The sequence below is a fragment of the Panthera onca genome, chromosome A2, assembly GCF_046562875.1.
Source record: "Panthera onca isolate mPanOnc1 chromosome A2, mPanOnc1 haplotype 2, whole genome shotgun sequence".
Taxonomy (NCBI): Eukaryota; Metazoa; Chordata; class Mammalia; order Carnivora; family Felidae; genus Panthera; species Panthera onca.
In genome coordinates this window covers 19,745,115-19,759,172 of record NC_138340.1, presented here as the reverse complement: position 1 = coordinate 19,759,172, position 14,058 = coordinate 19,745,115, and the positions used below count along the sequence as shown (strand labels likewise).

Genomic DNA, 14,058 nt, shown 5'->3' with positions numbered 1-14,058 from the left:
CAGATTTAGAAATATATTTTATATCACAATCCCATACACATAAAATTGAAGCAAATCTCAAGGAAAAAAAATTTAATGATGTTACATGCAATTGAGCCAGATACCAACTGACTACCCCTGCACCAAATCTACCTTTCTCTAACCTGCTTTTTAATCCTGGAAGTGAACCCTATGATGTTTAATCCTATGTATCAACTATCTGGGCCACCCGAGTGCCCAGATACTTGGTTAAATATTATTCTGGGTGTGTCTGTAAGAGCATTTCTGGATCATACTGTGACATTTTTTATTAGCAAACTGAGTAAAGCATATTGTCTTCCCCAATGTGGGCAGGCCTCATCCAATTTACTGAAGGCCTGAATACAAAAAAATAGATGGAGTAAGAGAGATTTCACTTTCTCTGCCTGTTTTCAAGCTAGGACTCTGGTCTTCTGCATTCAGGCTTGGAATCAGACTGGAACTTAACACCATCAGTTCTCCTGGTTCTCAGGCCTTCTGACTATGACTAGAACATTGGTTCTCTTGGTTCTCTAGCTTGCCAATTAAAGATGCTGAGACTTGTTAACCTCCATTACCATGCAAACCAATTCCTTGTAATATATATACATATATATGTACATGGGTATATGTATATATGTGTATATGTATGTATATGTGTACATGTATATATGTACATACGTGTATATGTATATATATGTATATGTATACATATATATACAACACACACATATATATATACACACATATGTACGTGTGTATAATATAATATACACATATCTCCTACTGGTTCTGTTTCTCTGGAAAACCCAGACTAATATAGACATATCACCATTTCTTCTTTGTCAAAACGTCCAGCATTAGGCTTTGTCAATAGAGGGTACTAATGGGACAATGCAAGGCCAGAGCAGAAAGGAGAGCTTCCCTTCCTGGTTCTGGTGCACTGTTGTTTTATTGTAAGCAGCCTAGCCAGGTGACTGGCATGTTGGAGGCCCAGTGGTGCTTACCTCAGTCACCTCCACAGACAAGCTATGGCTCTTAGGCTCTGGCAAGTCTGAGGAGCTACACCTATGGACAGCTCTGGCTCACTCATGTCATTCCGTAAGTTTTTCTGCTACCCAGCAGATTATTCCTATAGATGAGTTCCAATCCATGCCCTCTGGAAAGTTTCTTCCCCACTGACAGGCTACTTGTTCCTATGACAGCCATGACCTTTCCAAAAGGATCTGAATCTTTGCCTTGAGGCAAGGGAGTATTCTTCTAAATTCCTAGTTTCTTGCTTACTGGCTCTACCTCAGTTGCTGAGGTAATTGCTGACTCCTGCTTTTGTTATTTCTATATCCCTTTGAATGTTTTTTACCCCTTTCAGTAAATAGCCACTTTTTACTAGTTAACATTTATATTAAATATTCCCTATTCAAATTATTACTGTAATTGGATAATAACTGATACAGCAATATACTCGACACTTTAATCTATTTTTTATTAATGCTGATAGTGAGCACTAAATAGAATTTGTAACCCACTTATGATTTTATTAGGCTACCTTAAAAACACTTCTTTGAGGTATAAACTTAGAAGTTAAACTGCTAAATCACAGGATATTCACATATACCATCACAAGATATCCCCAGTTTATACGTATAAGCATGCCCACTGAAACAACTGTGCCAACAACTCAATATGTGAGACATTTTAGTCTTCTAATGAGTATGGAATTGTTCATCATCCTGATTGTAACTTGCTATTCCTTGACTGCTGACAAGACTGCTGTGAAATCCCTGGTCATATTTTTCTTCATTTTTCTACTCATCTGTTATTTGTTTTCACTGGTTTATGAGTTCTTTTATATTCTATTTATCTTTGCCAGTTACATCACCAAAAAAGTTTTTCCAGTCTGTAATTTGACTTTTGTCCTTTTTTAGCAAAAATCCATTTCATTGATGCATAATTTACACACAGTGAAATGCACATTGTGAATGTACCATTCTATAAGCTTTGGCAAATGTAACACCCATGTAACCCATATTTCATCAAGACAGAAATTTTCAATCACCCTGAAAGTTCCTTCATGCCTCTTTCCAGTCAATACTCTCCCAGGAAAAAGTTCTAGCATCAGCAATCAGACAACAAAAGGAAATCAAAGGCATCAAAATTGGCAAAGATGAAGTCAAGCTTTCGCTTTTTGCAGATGACATGATATTATACATGGAAAATCCGATAGACTCCACCAAAAGTCTGCTAGAACTGATACATGAATTCAGCAAAGTTGCAGGATACAAAATCAATGTGCAGAAATCAGTTGCATTCTTATACACTAACAATGAAGCAACAGAAAGACAAATGAAGAAACTGATCCCATTCACAATTGCACCAAGAAGCATAAAATACCTAGGAATAAATCTAACCAAAGATGTAACAGATCTGTATGCTGAAAACTATAGAAAGCTTATGCAGGTAATTGAAGAAGATATAAAGAAATGGAAAGACATTCCCTGCTCATGGATTGGAAGAATAAATATTGTCAAAATGTCAATACTACCCAAAGCTATCTACACATTCAATGCAATCCCAATCAAAATTGCACCAGCATTCTTCTCGAAACTAGAACAAGCAATCCTAAAATTCATATGGAACCACAAAAGGCCCCGAATAGCCAAAGTAATTTTGAAGAAGCAGGAGGCATCTTCAATTGTGTGGGAGGCATCACAATCCCAGACTTTAGCCTCTACTACAAAGCTGTCATCATCAAGACAGCATGGTATTGGCATAAAAACAGACACATAGACCAATGGAATAGAATAGAAACCCCAGAACTAGACCCACAAACGTATGGCCAACTCATCTTTGACAAAGCAGGAAAGAACATCCAATGGAAAAAAGACAGTCTCTTTAACAAATGGTGCTGGGAGAACTGGACAGCAACATGCAGAAGGTTGAAACTAGACCACTTTCTCACACCATTCACAAAAATAAACTCAAAATGGATAAAGGACCTGAATGTGAGACAGGAAACCATCAAAACCTTAGAGGAGAAAGCAGGAAAAGACCTCTCTGACCTCAGCCGTAGCAATCTCTTACTCGGCACATCCCCAAAGGCAAGGGAATTAAAAGCAAAAGTGAATTACTGGGACCTTATGAAGATAAAAAGCTTCTGCACAGCAAAGGAAACAACTAACAAAACTAAAAGGCAACCAACGGAATGGGAAAAGATATTTGCAAATGACACATCGGACAAAGGGCTAGTATCCAAAATCTATAAAGAGCTCATCAAACTCCACACCCGAAAAACAAATAACCCAGTGAAGAAATGGGCAGAAAACATGAATAGACACTTCTCTAAAGAAGACATCCGGATGGCCAACAGGCACATGAAAAGATGTTCAACGTCGCTCCTTATCAGGGAAATACAAATCAAAACCACACTCAGATACCACCTCACGCCAGTCAGAGTGGCCAAAATGAACAAATCAGGAGACTATAGATGCTGGAGAGGATGTGGAGAAACAGGAACCCTCTTGCACTGTTGGTGGGAATGCAAATTGGTGCAGCCGCTCTGGAAAGCAGTGTGGAGGTTCCTCAGAAAATTAAAAATAGACCTACCCTATGACCCAGCAATAGCACTGCTAGGAATTTATCCAAGGGATACAGGAGTACTGATGCATAGGGGCACCTGTACCCCAATGTTTATAGCGGCACTCTCAACAATAGCCAAATTATGGAAAGAGCCTAAATGTCCATCAACTGATGAATGGATAAAGAAATTGTGGTTTATATACACAATGGAATACTACGTGGCAATGAGAAAAAATGAAATATGGCCTTTTGTAGCAACATGGATGGAACTGGAGAGTGTGATGCTAAGTGAAATAAGCCATACAGAGAAAGACAGATACCATATGGTTTCACTCTTATGTGGATCCTGAGAAACATAACAGAAACCCATGGGGGAGGGGAAGGAAAAAAAAAAAGAGGTTAGAGTGGGAGAGAGCCAAAGCATTAGAGACTGTTAAAAACTGAGAACAAACTGAGGGTTGATGGGGGGTGGGAGGGAGGGCAGGGTGGGTGATGGGTATTGAGGAGGGCACCTTTTGGGATGAGCACTGGGTGTTGTATGGAAACCAATTTGACAGTAAATTTCATATATCAAAAAATAAAAAAAAAAAAAAAATACTCTCCCAGGAAATCACTATTCTGTCTTCTATCACCACAGATTTGTAGTGTTCCTTGTTCTTGAGGTTCATATAAGTGGAATCATATAGAATGTGAACTTTCATATCTGGCTCTTTCGTTCAGCACATTTTTTTAGATGCCTCCATGTTGTTACATTTTTTAACTTTTATAAAAATTTTTTCCAAGTCCTTTTATTTTTTAAAGTAAATTTTTTATTGATATGTAACATTCATAAGTGTACAAATCATTAGTCTACAACTAAGTAAACTTTCAAAGAATATACAACTGTATGTCCACCACTCAGATAAGTAAAATGTTATCAGCATCCCAAATGTCACTCCTGTCTCTTCCAGTCATTTGACACATACACACACCCTTAAGTTGAATGTGATACAGAAAGGAAAATGGATTGTTACTACACACAACAATATCATAGATATACTCTCAGAAAAAGAAGCGAGATAGGAGTGGTTTTCTAACCACTATTCTGACAAATATCACCAGCTATTGGTTTTACCTGGTTCTGTACTTTATGAGCACAGAACCATAACATAAACTTTTACATCTGACTTCTGTCAAGAATGTATCTGTGATATTCATCCGTATTGTTGTATGTAGTAACAATATATCATTTTCCGTTCCATATCACATTCATTGGAAGCAATATACCACAATTTATTTACTCATTCTACTGTTGATGAACATATGGTTTTTTCCTACTTTGCAGCAATTATGAATAAAGCAATTACTAACATCTTATACATGTATTTTGCTCTTGGATATATACCTACAAAGAGATTTGCTACATCATCAGTATGTGTTGATTCAACTTTAGTAAATAGTGCCAAATACTTTTCCAAACTGGTTATCCCTTTTCCTCTCCCACCAGCAGTGTATGAAAGTTAACAGTTGTTTTATACCCTTACCAGCACTTGGTATTGCCAGTGTTTTAGATTTTAGTCATTCCAGTGGCTGTACTGTTGTATCTCACTGTGGTTTTAATTTGTATTTACCTGCTGACTGAAATTAAACACCTTTCCATATGTTTATGAACTGGAGTTATCTGTTTTGTGAAGAGCCAAGCCTAGTCAAGCCTTCTGCTCATTTTTCTATTGGAATGTCTTAATTTTGATTTGTAGTAGTTCCTTATATACTCAAATACAAGTCTTGTCAAACATCTCTCTCACTCTCTAACCTGCCTTTTTTCTCTCCTTAATGATGTCTTCTGAACAACAGATCTTCATTTGAATAAAGTACAACTTACCAATCTTTTCCTTTATGCTTAGTGCTTTTGGATCCTTATCAAAAATCATTGTCTGTCTACCCAAAGGCCAAGAAGAATATTTGCCTCTACTTTCTTCAAAGTACATTATGGTTTTGCATTTCATATTTAGGTCTACCTTCCATCTGGAATTGTATATAGCGCAAATGGTATGAGGTACAGATCAAGATTCATTGCTTTCAATATTGACACGATACCATTTATTGAATAGGCTATCATTTTTTTATTCCAGGTGGCCCAGTATCACCTCTAGTAAAGGACATCATTTCCCCCAATGTGCTGCAATTATCACCTTTTTCATATATCACTGGACAATATACATGATAGTCTGTCTCTGGACTCCCTATTCTGTTTCATTATTCTGTCTTTACCCCAAAACCACAATGTCTTCATTTATAATAAAACTTGATATCCGGTAGTATAAAATTTCCAGTTTATTGCCTTCTTCATGATTATCTTGGCTATTTGTAACCTTCTGCATTTTCATATAAATGTTAGAATCAGCTTCAAAGGTAAGGGAATTAAAAGCAAAAATGAACTACTGGGACCTTATGAAGATAAAAAGCTTCTGCACAGCAAAGGAAACAACCAACAAAACTAAAAGGCAACCAATGGAATGGGAAAAGGTATCTGCAAATGACATATCAGACAAAGGACTAGTATACAAAATCTATAAAGAGCTCACCAAACTCCACACCCGAAAAACAAATAACCCAGTGAAGAAATGGGCAGAAAACATGAATAGACACTTCTCTAAAGAAGACATCCGGATGGCCAACAGGCACATGAAAAGATGCTCAACGTTGCTCCTCATCATGGAAACACAAATCAAAACCACACTCAGGTATCACCTCACGCCAGTCAGAGTGGCCAAAATGAACAAATCAGGAGACTATAGATGCTGGAGAGGATGTGGAGAAATGGGAACCCTCTTGCACTGTTGGTGGGAATGCAAATTGGTGCAGCCACTCTGGAAAACAGTGTGGAGGTTCCTCAAAAAATTAAAAATAGACCTACCCTATGACCCAGCAATAGCACTGCTAGGAATTTAACCAAGGGATACAGGAGTACTGATGCATAGGGGCACTTGTACCCCAATGTTTATAGCAGCACTCTCAACAATAGCCAAATTATGGAAAGAGCCTAAATGTCCATCAACTGATGAATGGATAAAGAAATTGTGGTTTATATACACAATGGAGTACTATGTGGCAATGAGAAAGAATGAAATATGGCCCTTTGTAGCAACGTGGATGGCACTGGAGAGTGTGATGCTAAGTGAAATAAGCCATACAGAGAAAGACAGATACCATATGGTTTCACTCTTATGTGGATCCTGAGAAACTTAACAGAAACCCATGGGGGAGGGGAAGGAAAAAAATTTAAAAAAAAAGAGGTTAGAGTGGGAGAGAGCCAAAGCATAAGAGACTCTGAAAAACTGAGAACAAACTGAGGGTTGATGGGGGGTGGGAGGGAGGGGAGAGTGGGTGATGGGTATTGAGGAGGGCACCTTTTGGGATGAGCACTGGGTGTTGTATGGAAACCAATTTGACAGTAAATTTCATATATTAAAAAATAAATAAATAAATAAACAAAAATAAAAATAAAAATAATTTTTATCAATAATATTTTATAGTCTTTAATGTAGATCTTTCATTTTTTTATTTTTTATATTAAATATAATTTATTGTCAAATTGGTTTCCATACAACACCCAGTGCTCATCATTTTTTATTAGATTTACTTTTAGGCATTTACTGTTTGTGATACTATATAAATAGTATTGTTTCTTTAATTCATCTTCTAGTTTTTAATTGCAAATACATAGAAAATAATATATATTTAAAATATTGATACTGTAGCCATAATATTTTTAAGTTCCCTTATTTATTCCTATAGTTTTTTTATAGAATCTACTGGATACACAATTATATCATATACAAATGATAGTTTCAATTTTACCTTTCCATTCTTTATGTATTTTATTTTTCTTATTACCACACTAGTTAGTACTTATTACCACACTAGCTAGTACTGCCAGTACAATGTTCAAATGACATGATGATAGCAAGTCTCCTTATCTTATTTTTAGATCTCAGTGGGAAATCTTTCAATATTTTACAACCGAATGATATTTGCTATGGCTTTTTAGTAGGTATCTTTTACCAGATTAAGAAAATTCCCTTCTAGGGGGGCCTGGGTAGCTCAGTCAGTTAAGTATCTGACTTTGGCTCAGATTATGATCTCACGGTTCGTGGGTTCGAGCCCCACGTCAAGCTCTATGCTGACAGCTCAGAGCCTGGAGCCTGCTTTAGATTCTGTCCCTGTGTCTCTCTGTCCCACACCTGCTCACTCACTCTCTCGCTCTCTCTCTCTCAAAAATAATAAACATTAAAAAAAATTTTTTTAAGAAAATTTTCTTCTATTATTTTGCTAAGAGTTTTTATCGTGAGGGGTACTAATTTATATTTCTGTTTTAAGAAAATTTTAAATGAGTGCTGCACTAGAGCTCCCTTTCCAGAAAAGTGCACTCTCAAATTTACATGATTCCTGAGTTACACTTACTTCCATATCCATCTTAACAGCAGGCAACTGAATCAGAACTCCATTTTCATGTGCATCGTCTCCATGCCCACATAGGAACATTTCCATTCTGTTATATAATTTGAGATGGCTTCTAGTCCTGCTAAACTGCCAGCATATTGTTTCTGTCAATACTCTGATTTTGTGTGATTTCTCCCTAACTTTATTTTTACCATATATCTTGTTGATAGGAGTACATGATTTTGAAAAATGTCACATTTTCAATAATACATAAATGTTACAGCAGAAATACTCACATATGTCACAGAAGAGGCTAATAGTCAAGCCAAACTTCATTTGAGCACATATTTACTGCCTTGTTTTAATTATAACTGATCATCACGTCCAGCCAATCAAACAGAAACACACAAATGAACTAATTACAATTCAATTCTATTCAAATGCAGCTAAGTATGGGTAGAAAATTATCTATTTGATTGTAAAATCAAAATTAATCATTTGACATAATATGTAAAAATTACATTCTGAGAGCTAACAATTAGTTATTTAATTGTTGCTATTAGAGCCAAAATAGCTCATACCTTTATGATATAAAGGTATGATATAAAAATAGATCAGGAAGGATTTTATAACAATGTACCATAATGTGGTTGGTTATGGTTTCAAAACGATTGCTGATAATCTATTACCACAAAATAAATATATCTAACGCTACCCAATGTACCATAATGTGGTTGGTTATGGTTTCAAAACGATTGCTGATAATCTATTACCACAAAATAAATATATATCATGCTACCCAAAAGTATCACTATTTGTGTGCTGTATACATCCATACTTACCTTCACATTTTTCAAAAATCTGGACCGTTTCTCCTATTTCTAAGACCAACCCTTGAGGGACAGATCCTCGAAAGCTGCATATCACTAGAAAAACAAAGGCAAATACATCAATTAGCATTTTAAAGATTTTTTAATGTTTATTTATTTTTGAGAGAACCAGAGAGAATGCACGTGAGCAGGGGAGGGGCAGAGAGAGGGAGACAAAAGATCTGAAGCAGGCTCCACACTGACAGCAGAGAGCCCAATATGGGGCTCGATGTAGGGCTCAAACTCACGAACTGCAAGATCATGACCTGAGCTAAAGTCTGAGTCACCCAGGCACCCCATCTGTTAGCATTTTTAAATACTGAGACAAGGTCAATGTCACTGAAATTAAGCCCTAACTTTTCTTAAATATATACTCTCCCTTCTTCACTAATTCATCTTTCAAATTTCTAAGCCCCTTTCAACTTAATCTGTATTTTGAACAGTAATATTAAGTAGCTCAGAATACCGAAATATATTTTAGCAAAATTACTGTTCCTCAGTGGTGTGTGTATGTGTGTGAAAATGCTTCTGTAATCAGAGTGTCTCTCTCCATCAGCATGACTTACATTCACCTGTCCTTCTGGGGCAAATATACTTCAATTACTTAAGAAGAAATAAACACTGGAGGCTTCTGATCGAATATAACAGGCTTTTTTTTTTTTTTTGAGAAAGAGAGAGCACATGTATGCACAGGGGAGGAGTAGGAGGAGAGGGAGAGAGAGAATCTCAAGCAGGCTCCACACTGGGTGTGGATCCCACGACCACAACACGGGGTTCGATCCCACAACTGTGAGGTCATAACCTGAGCTGAATGAAATCAAGAGTCAGATGCTTAACTGAGTCACCCAGACACCCCAAAACAGATAGTTTTACAGAGAATAACTAAATAGGGACACCTGGGTGGCTCAGTCAGTTAAGTATCTGACTTTGGCTCAAGTCATGATCTCACAGTTCATGAGTTCAAGCCCTGCTCTGTGCTGACAGTTCAGAGCCTGAAGCCTGCTTCGGATTCTGTGTCTCCCTCTCTCTCTACCCCTGCCCCACTTGCGCTCTGTCTCTCTCTCTCAAAAATAAACATTGAGAAAAACAGAATCACCAAATAAATATGAATATACTTTGAGAAACAAAGTACTCATAATAAAAATATAAACAGAAATTAATGAAATAAAAAGCAAATGTACAACAGAAAAAATATGTCATACCAATCAGAATCCCATATTTATTGCATCATAATTTACAATAGCCAAGATATGGAAGCAACCCAACTGTCCATCCACAGATGAATAAAGAAGATGTAATACATACACACACACACACACACACACACACACACACACACACACACAAACAGGAATATTACTCAACCATAAAAAATGAAATCTTGCTATTTGCAACGACATGGATAGAGAAGATGTGGGAAATATTACCCGGCCATCAAAAAGAATGAAATCTTGCCATTTGCAATGATGTGGATGGAGCTAAAGTGTATTATGTCTAGCGAAACAAGTCAGAGAAAAACAAAAACCATACGATTTCAATCATATGTGGGAATTTAGGAAACAAAACCGATGAAGATATGGGAAGGAGGAAAAAAGAGAGGGAGGGAATGAAACTACAAAAGACTCTTCATGATAGAAAACTAAGGGTTGACAGAGGGAGATGGGCTAAATGGGTGATGGCTATTAAGGAGGGCACTTGTTATGGTGAACACTGGGTATTATATGTAAGTGATGAATCATTAAATTCTATTCCTGAATTCAAAAAAGAGCTACATTTTGCTCACAAAAAATAAAAATAAAGTAAGTTCTTTGAATCGCTAGTATCAAAAAGACAAAAAGTAGTAAGTGTTGGTGAGAATGTGGAGAAAAGGGAACACTCATGATGGGAATGTAAATTGGTACAAACACTGCAGAAAACAGTATGGAGGCTCCTCAAAAAATTAAAAACAGAAATGCCATATGACCTGGTAATTCCACTACTAAGTATTTACCCAAAGAAAATGAGAACACGAATTCAAAAAGATATAAACAGCCCTATGTTTATTGTAGCATTATTTACAATAGCCAAGATATGGAAGCAACCTAAGTGTCTATAAGTAGATGAATAAAGAAGATGTGGTATACATATATATATGTGTGTATATATACAGTGGAATATTACTCACAAAAAAGAAAGAAACCTTGCCATTCACAGCAATATGGATGGACATAGAGGGTATTATGCTAAGTGAGGTAAGTTAGAAAGAAAAAGAAAAATACCATATTATTTCACTTATGTGTGGAATCTAAAAACAAAACAGACCAAAAAAACACAGAAAAAGACCCATTAATACACAGAACTAACTTGTAGTTGCCAGAGGGGCAGCATTTGAAGAAATGGGCAAATGGGTGGAGAGTGGAAGGTACAGGTTTCACTTATGGAATGAACGTCACAGGGATGAAAGGTACCGTATAGGGAATGTTAATCAATGCTACTATAATAATGTTATATGGTGACAGATGGTAACTATACTTGTGATGAGCATAGCATAACCTATAGAGTTGTTGAATCACTATGTTGTTCACCTAAAATTAATGTAACAATGTGCATCAACTATACTTCAGTAAAAAAAAAAAAAAAAGATGCAGAAAAATTGATAAACCCCTCACCAGAGTGACTCAAAACAAATAACTTCCACAAGAATGTTCACAGCAACTTTATTCACAATAGCCCAAAACTGGAAACAACCCAACTATTCATCAAGATAAGAAAAGATAAAATATACACTGAAAACTATAAAAAGCTTATGAAAGAAACTGAAGAAGACACAAAGCAAATGGAAAAATATTCCATGCTCATGGATTAGAAGAACAAACATTGTTAAAATGTCGCTACTACCCAAAGCAATCTACATATACTCAATGCAATCCCTATCAAAATAACACCAGCATTCTTCACAGAGCTAGAACAAACAATCCTAAAATTTGTATGGAACCAGAAAATATCCTGAATAACGAAAGCAATCTTGAAAAGAAAACCGAAGCTGGAGGCATCACAATCCCAGACTTCAAGCTGTATTACAAAGCTGTAATCATCAAGACAGTATGGTACTAGCAAAGAAACAGACACTCATATCAATTGAATAGAATAAAAAAAACAGAAATGGACCCACAAACATACGGCCAACTACTCTTTGACAAAGCAGGGAAAAATATCCAATGGAATAAAGACAGTCTCTTCAGGAAGTGGTGCTGAGAAAACTGGACAGCGACATGCAGGAAAATGAACCTGGACCACTTTCTTACATCATACACAAAAATAAGCTCAAAATGGATGAAAAACCTAAATGTAAGACAGGAAACCATCAAAATCCCTGAGGAGAAAGCAGGCAAAAACCTCTTTGAGCTTGGCCACAGCAACTTCTTACTCAACACATCTCCGGAGGCAAGGGAAAACAAAAGCAAAAATGAACTTTTGGGATCTCATCAAAATAAAAAGCTTCTACACAGTGAAGGAAACAATCAGCAAAACTAAAGGGCAACCAACAGAATGGGAGAAGATATTTGCAAACGACATATCAGATAAAGGGTTAGTATCCAAAATCTATAAAGAACTCATCAGACTCAACACCCAAAAAACAAATAATCCAGTGAAGAAATGGGCAAAAGACATAAATAGACACTTCTCCAAAGAAGACCTCCAGATGGCCAACCGACACATGAAAAAATTGTCAACATCACTCATCGTCAAAACCGCAATGAGATACCACCTCACACCTGTCAGAATGGTTAACATTAACAACTTAGGCAACAACAGGTGTTGGTGTGGATGTGGAGAAAGAGGATCTCTTTGGCACTGCTGGTGGGAATGCAAACTGGTGCAGCCACTCTGGAAAACAGTATGGAGGTTCCTCAAAAAATTAAAAATAGAACTACCCTACGACCCAGCAATTACACTACTAGGTATTTATCCAAGGGATACGGGTATGCTGTTTCGAAGGGGCATATGCACCCCGATGTTTATAGCAGCACTATCAACAATAGCCAAAGTATGGAAAGAGCCCAAATACCCATGGATAGGTAAATGGGTAAAGAAGATACGGGGTGTGTGTGTGTGTGTGTGTGTGTGTGTGTGTGTGTGTGTATACATATACATATACATATACATATACATATACATACACACACACACACACACACACACACACACACACACACACACACAATGGAGTATTACTCAGCAATCAAAAAGGATGAAATCCTGCCATCTGCAGCTACATGGATGGAACTAGAGGGTATTATGCTAAGCGAAATTAGTCAGAGAAAGACAAATATCATATGACTTCACTCATATGAGGACTTTAAGACACAAAACAGATGAACATAAAGGAAGGGAAGCAAAAATAATATAAAAATAGGGAGGGGGACAAAAACATAAGAGACTCTTTTTTTTTAATATAACTTATTGCCAAATTGGTTTCCATACAACACCCAGTGCTCATCCCAACAAGTGCCCTTCTCCCTGCCCATCACCCATTTTCCCCTCTCCCCCACCCCCCATCTACCCTTGGTTTGTTCTCAGTCCTTAAGAGACTCTTAAATATGGAGAACAGAGAGTTGCTGGTGGGGATGTGGGAGAGGGGGATAGGCTAAATGGGTAATGGGCATTAAAGAATCTATTCCTGAAATCACTGTTGCACTACATGCTAACTAACTTGGATATAAATTTAAAAAATAATTTTTTTTTAAAAAGCAAATTAAAAAAAAAGTTTGACAATAAAAATGTAGGGATGCTGGGGATCCTGGGTGACTCAGTCAGTTAAGTGTCTGACTTCAGTTCAAGTCATGATCTCTACATTCATGAGTTCAAGCCCCCCATCAGGCTCTGTGCTGACAGCTCTGTGCTTCAGATTCTGGGTCTCCTTCTCTCTCGGCCCCTCCTCCTCTCTCTCTTCTCTTCTCTTCTTTCTCTCTCCCTCTCTCTCTCAAATAAATAAACATTTAAAAAATGTAGGGATGTATTGCTGGTAGGAATATAAAATGGTACAGCTGGTGTAGAAAACAGTTTGGCACTTCCTCAAAAAGTTAAATGTGTAATTATTATATGATCCAGAATTTCCACTCCTACATATACACCCCAAGAAAACTTGAAAACATATGCTCACACAAAAAGTTAGACACAAAGGTTTATAACACAATTGTAATAGTCAAAAAGT

At 36.8% G+C, this 14,058-nt stretch overlaps 1 protein-coding gene across 4 annotated transcripts in view; it reads right to left on the bottom strand.

Annotated features, from left to right (window-relative positions):
• The window catches only part of DOCK3 (dedicator of cytokinesis 3), a 597,071-nt gene that overhangs the window by 493,481 nt on the left and 89,532 nt on the right, over window positions 1-14,058 (bottom strand). For all 4 annotated transcript variants that reach the window (XM_081794945.1, XM_081794946.1, XM_078443039.2 and 1 more), the window contains exon 2: window positions 8,838-8,921. In XM_081794945.1, the coding sequence (XP_081651071.1) occupies window positions 8,838-8,921 (84 nt within the window). The remainder of the gene's footprint in view (window positions 1-8,837; window positions 8,922-14,058) is intronic.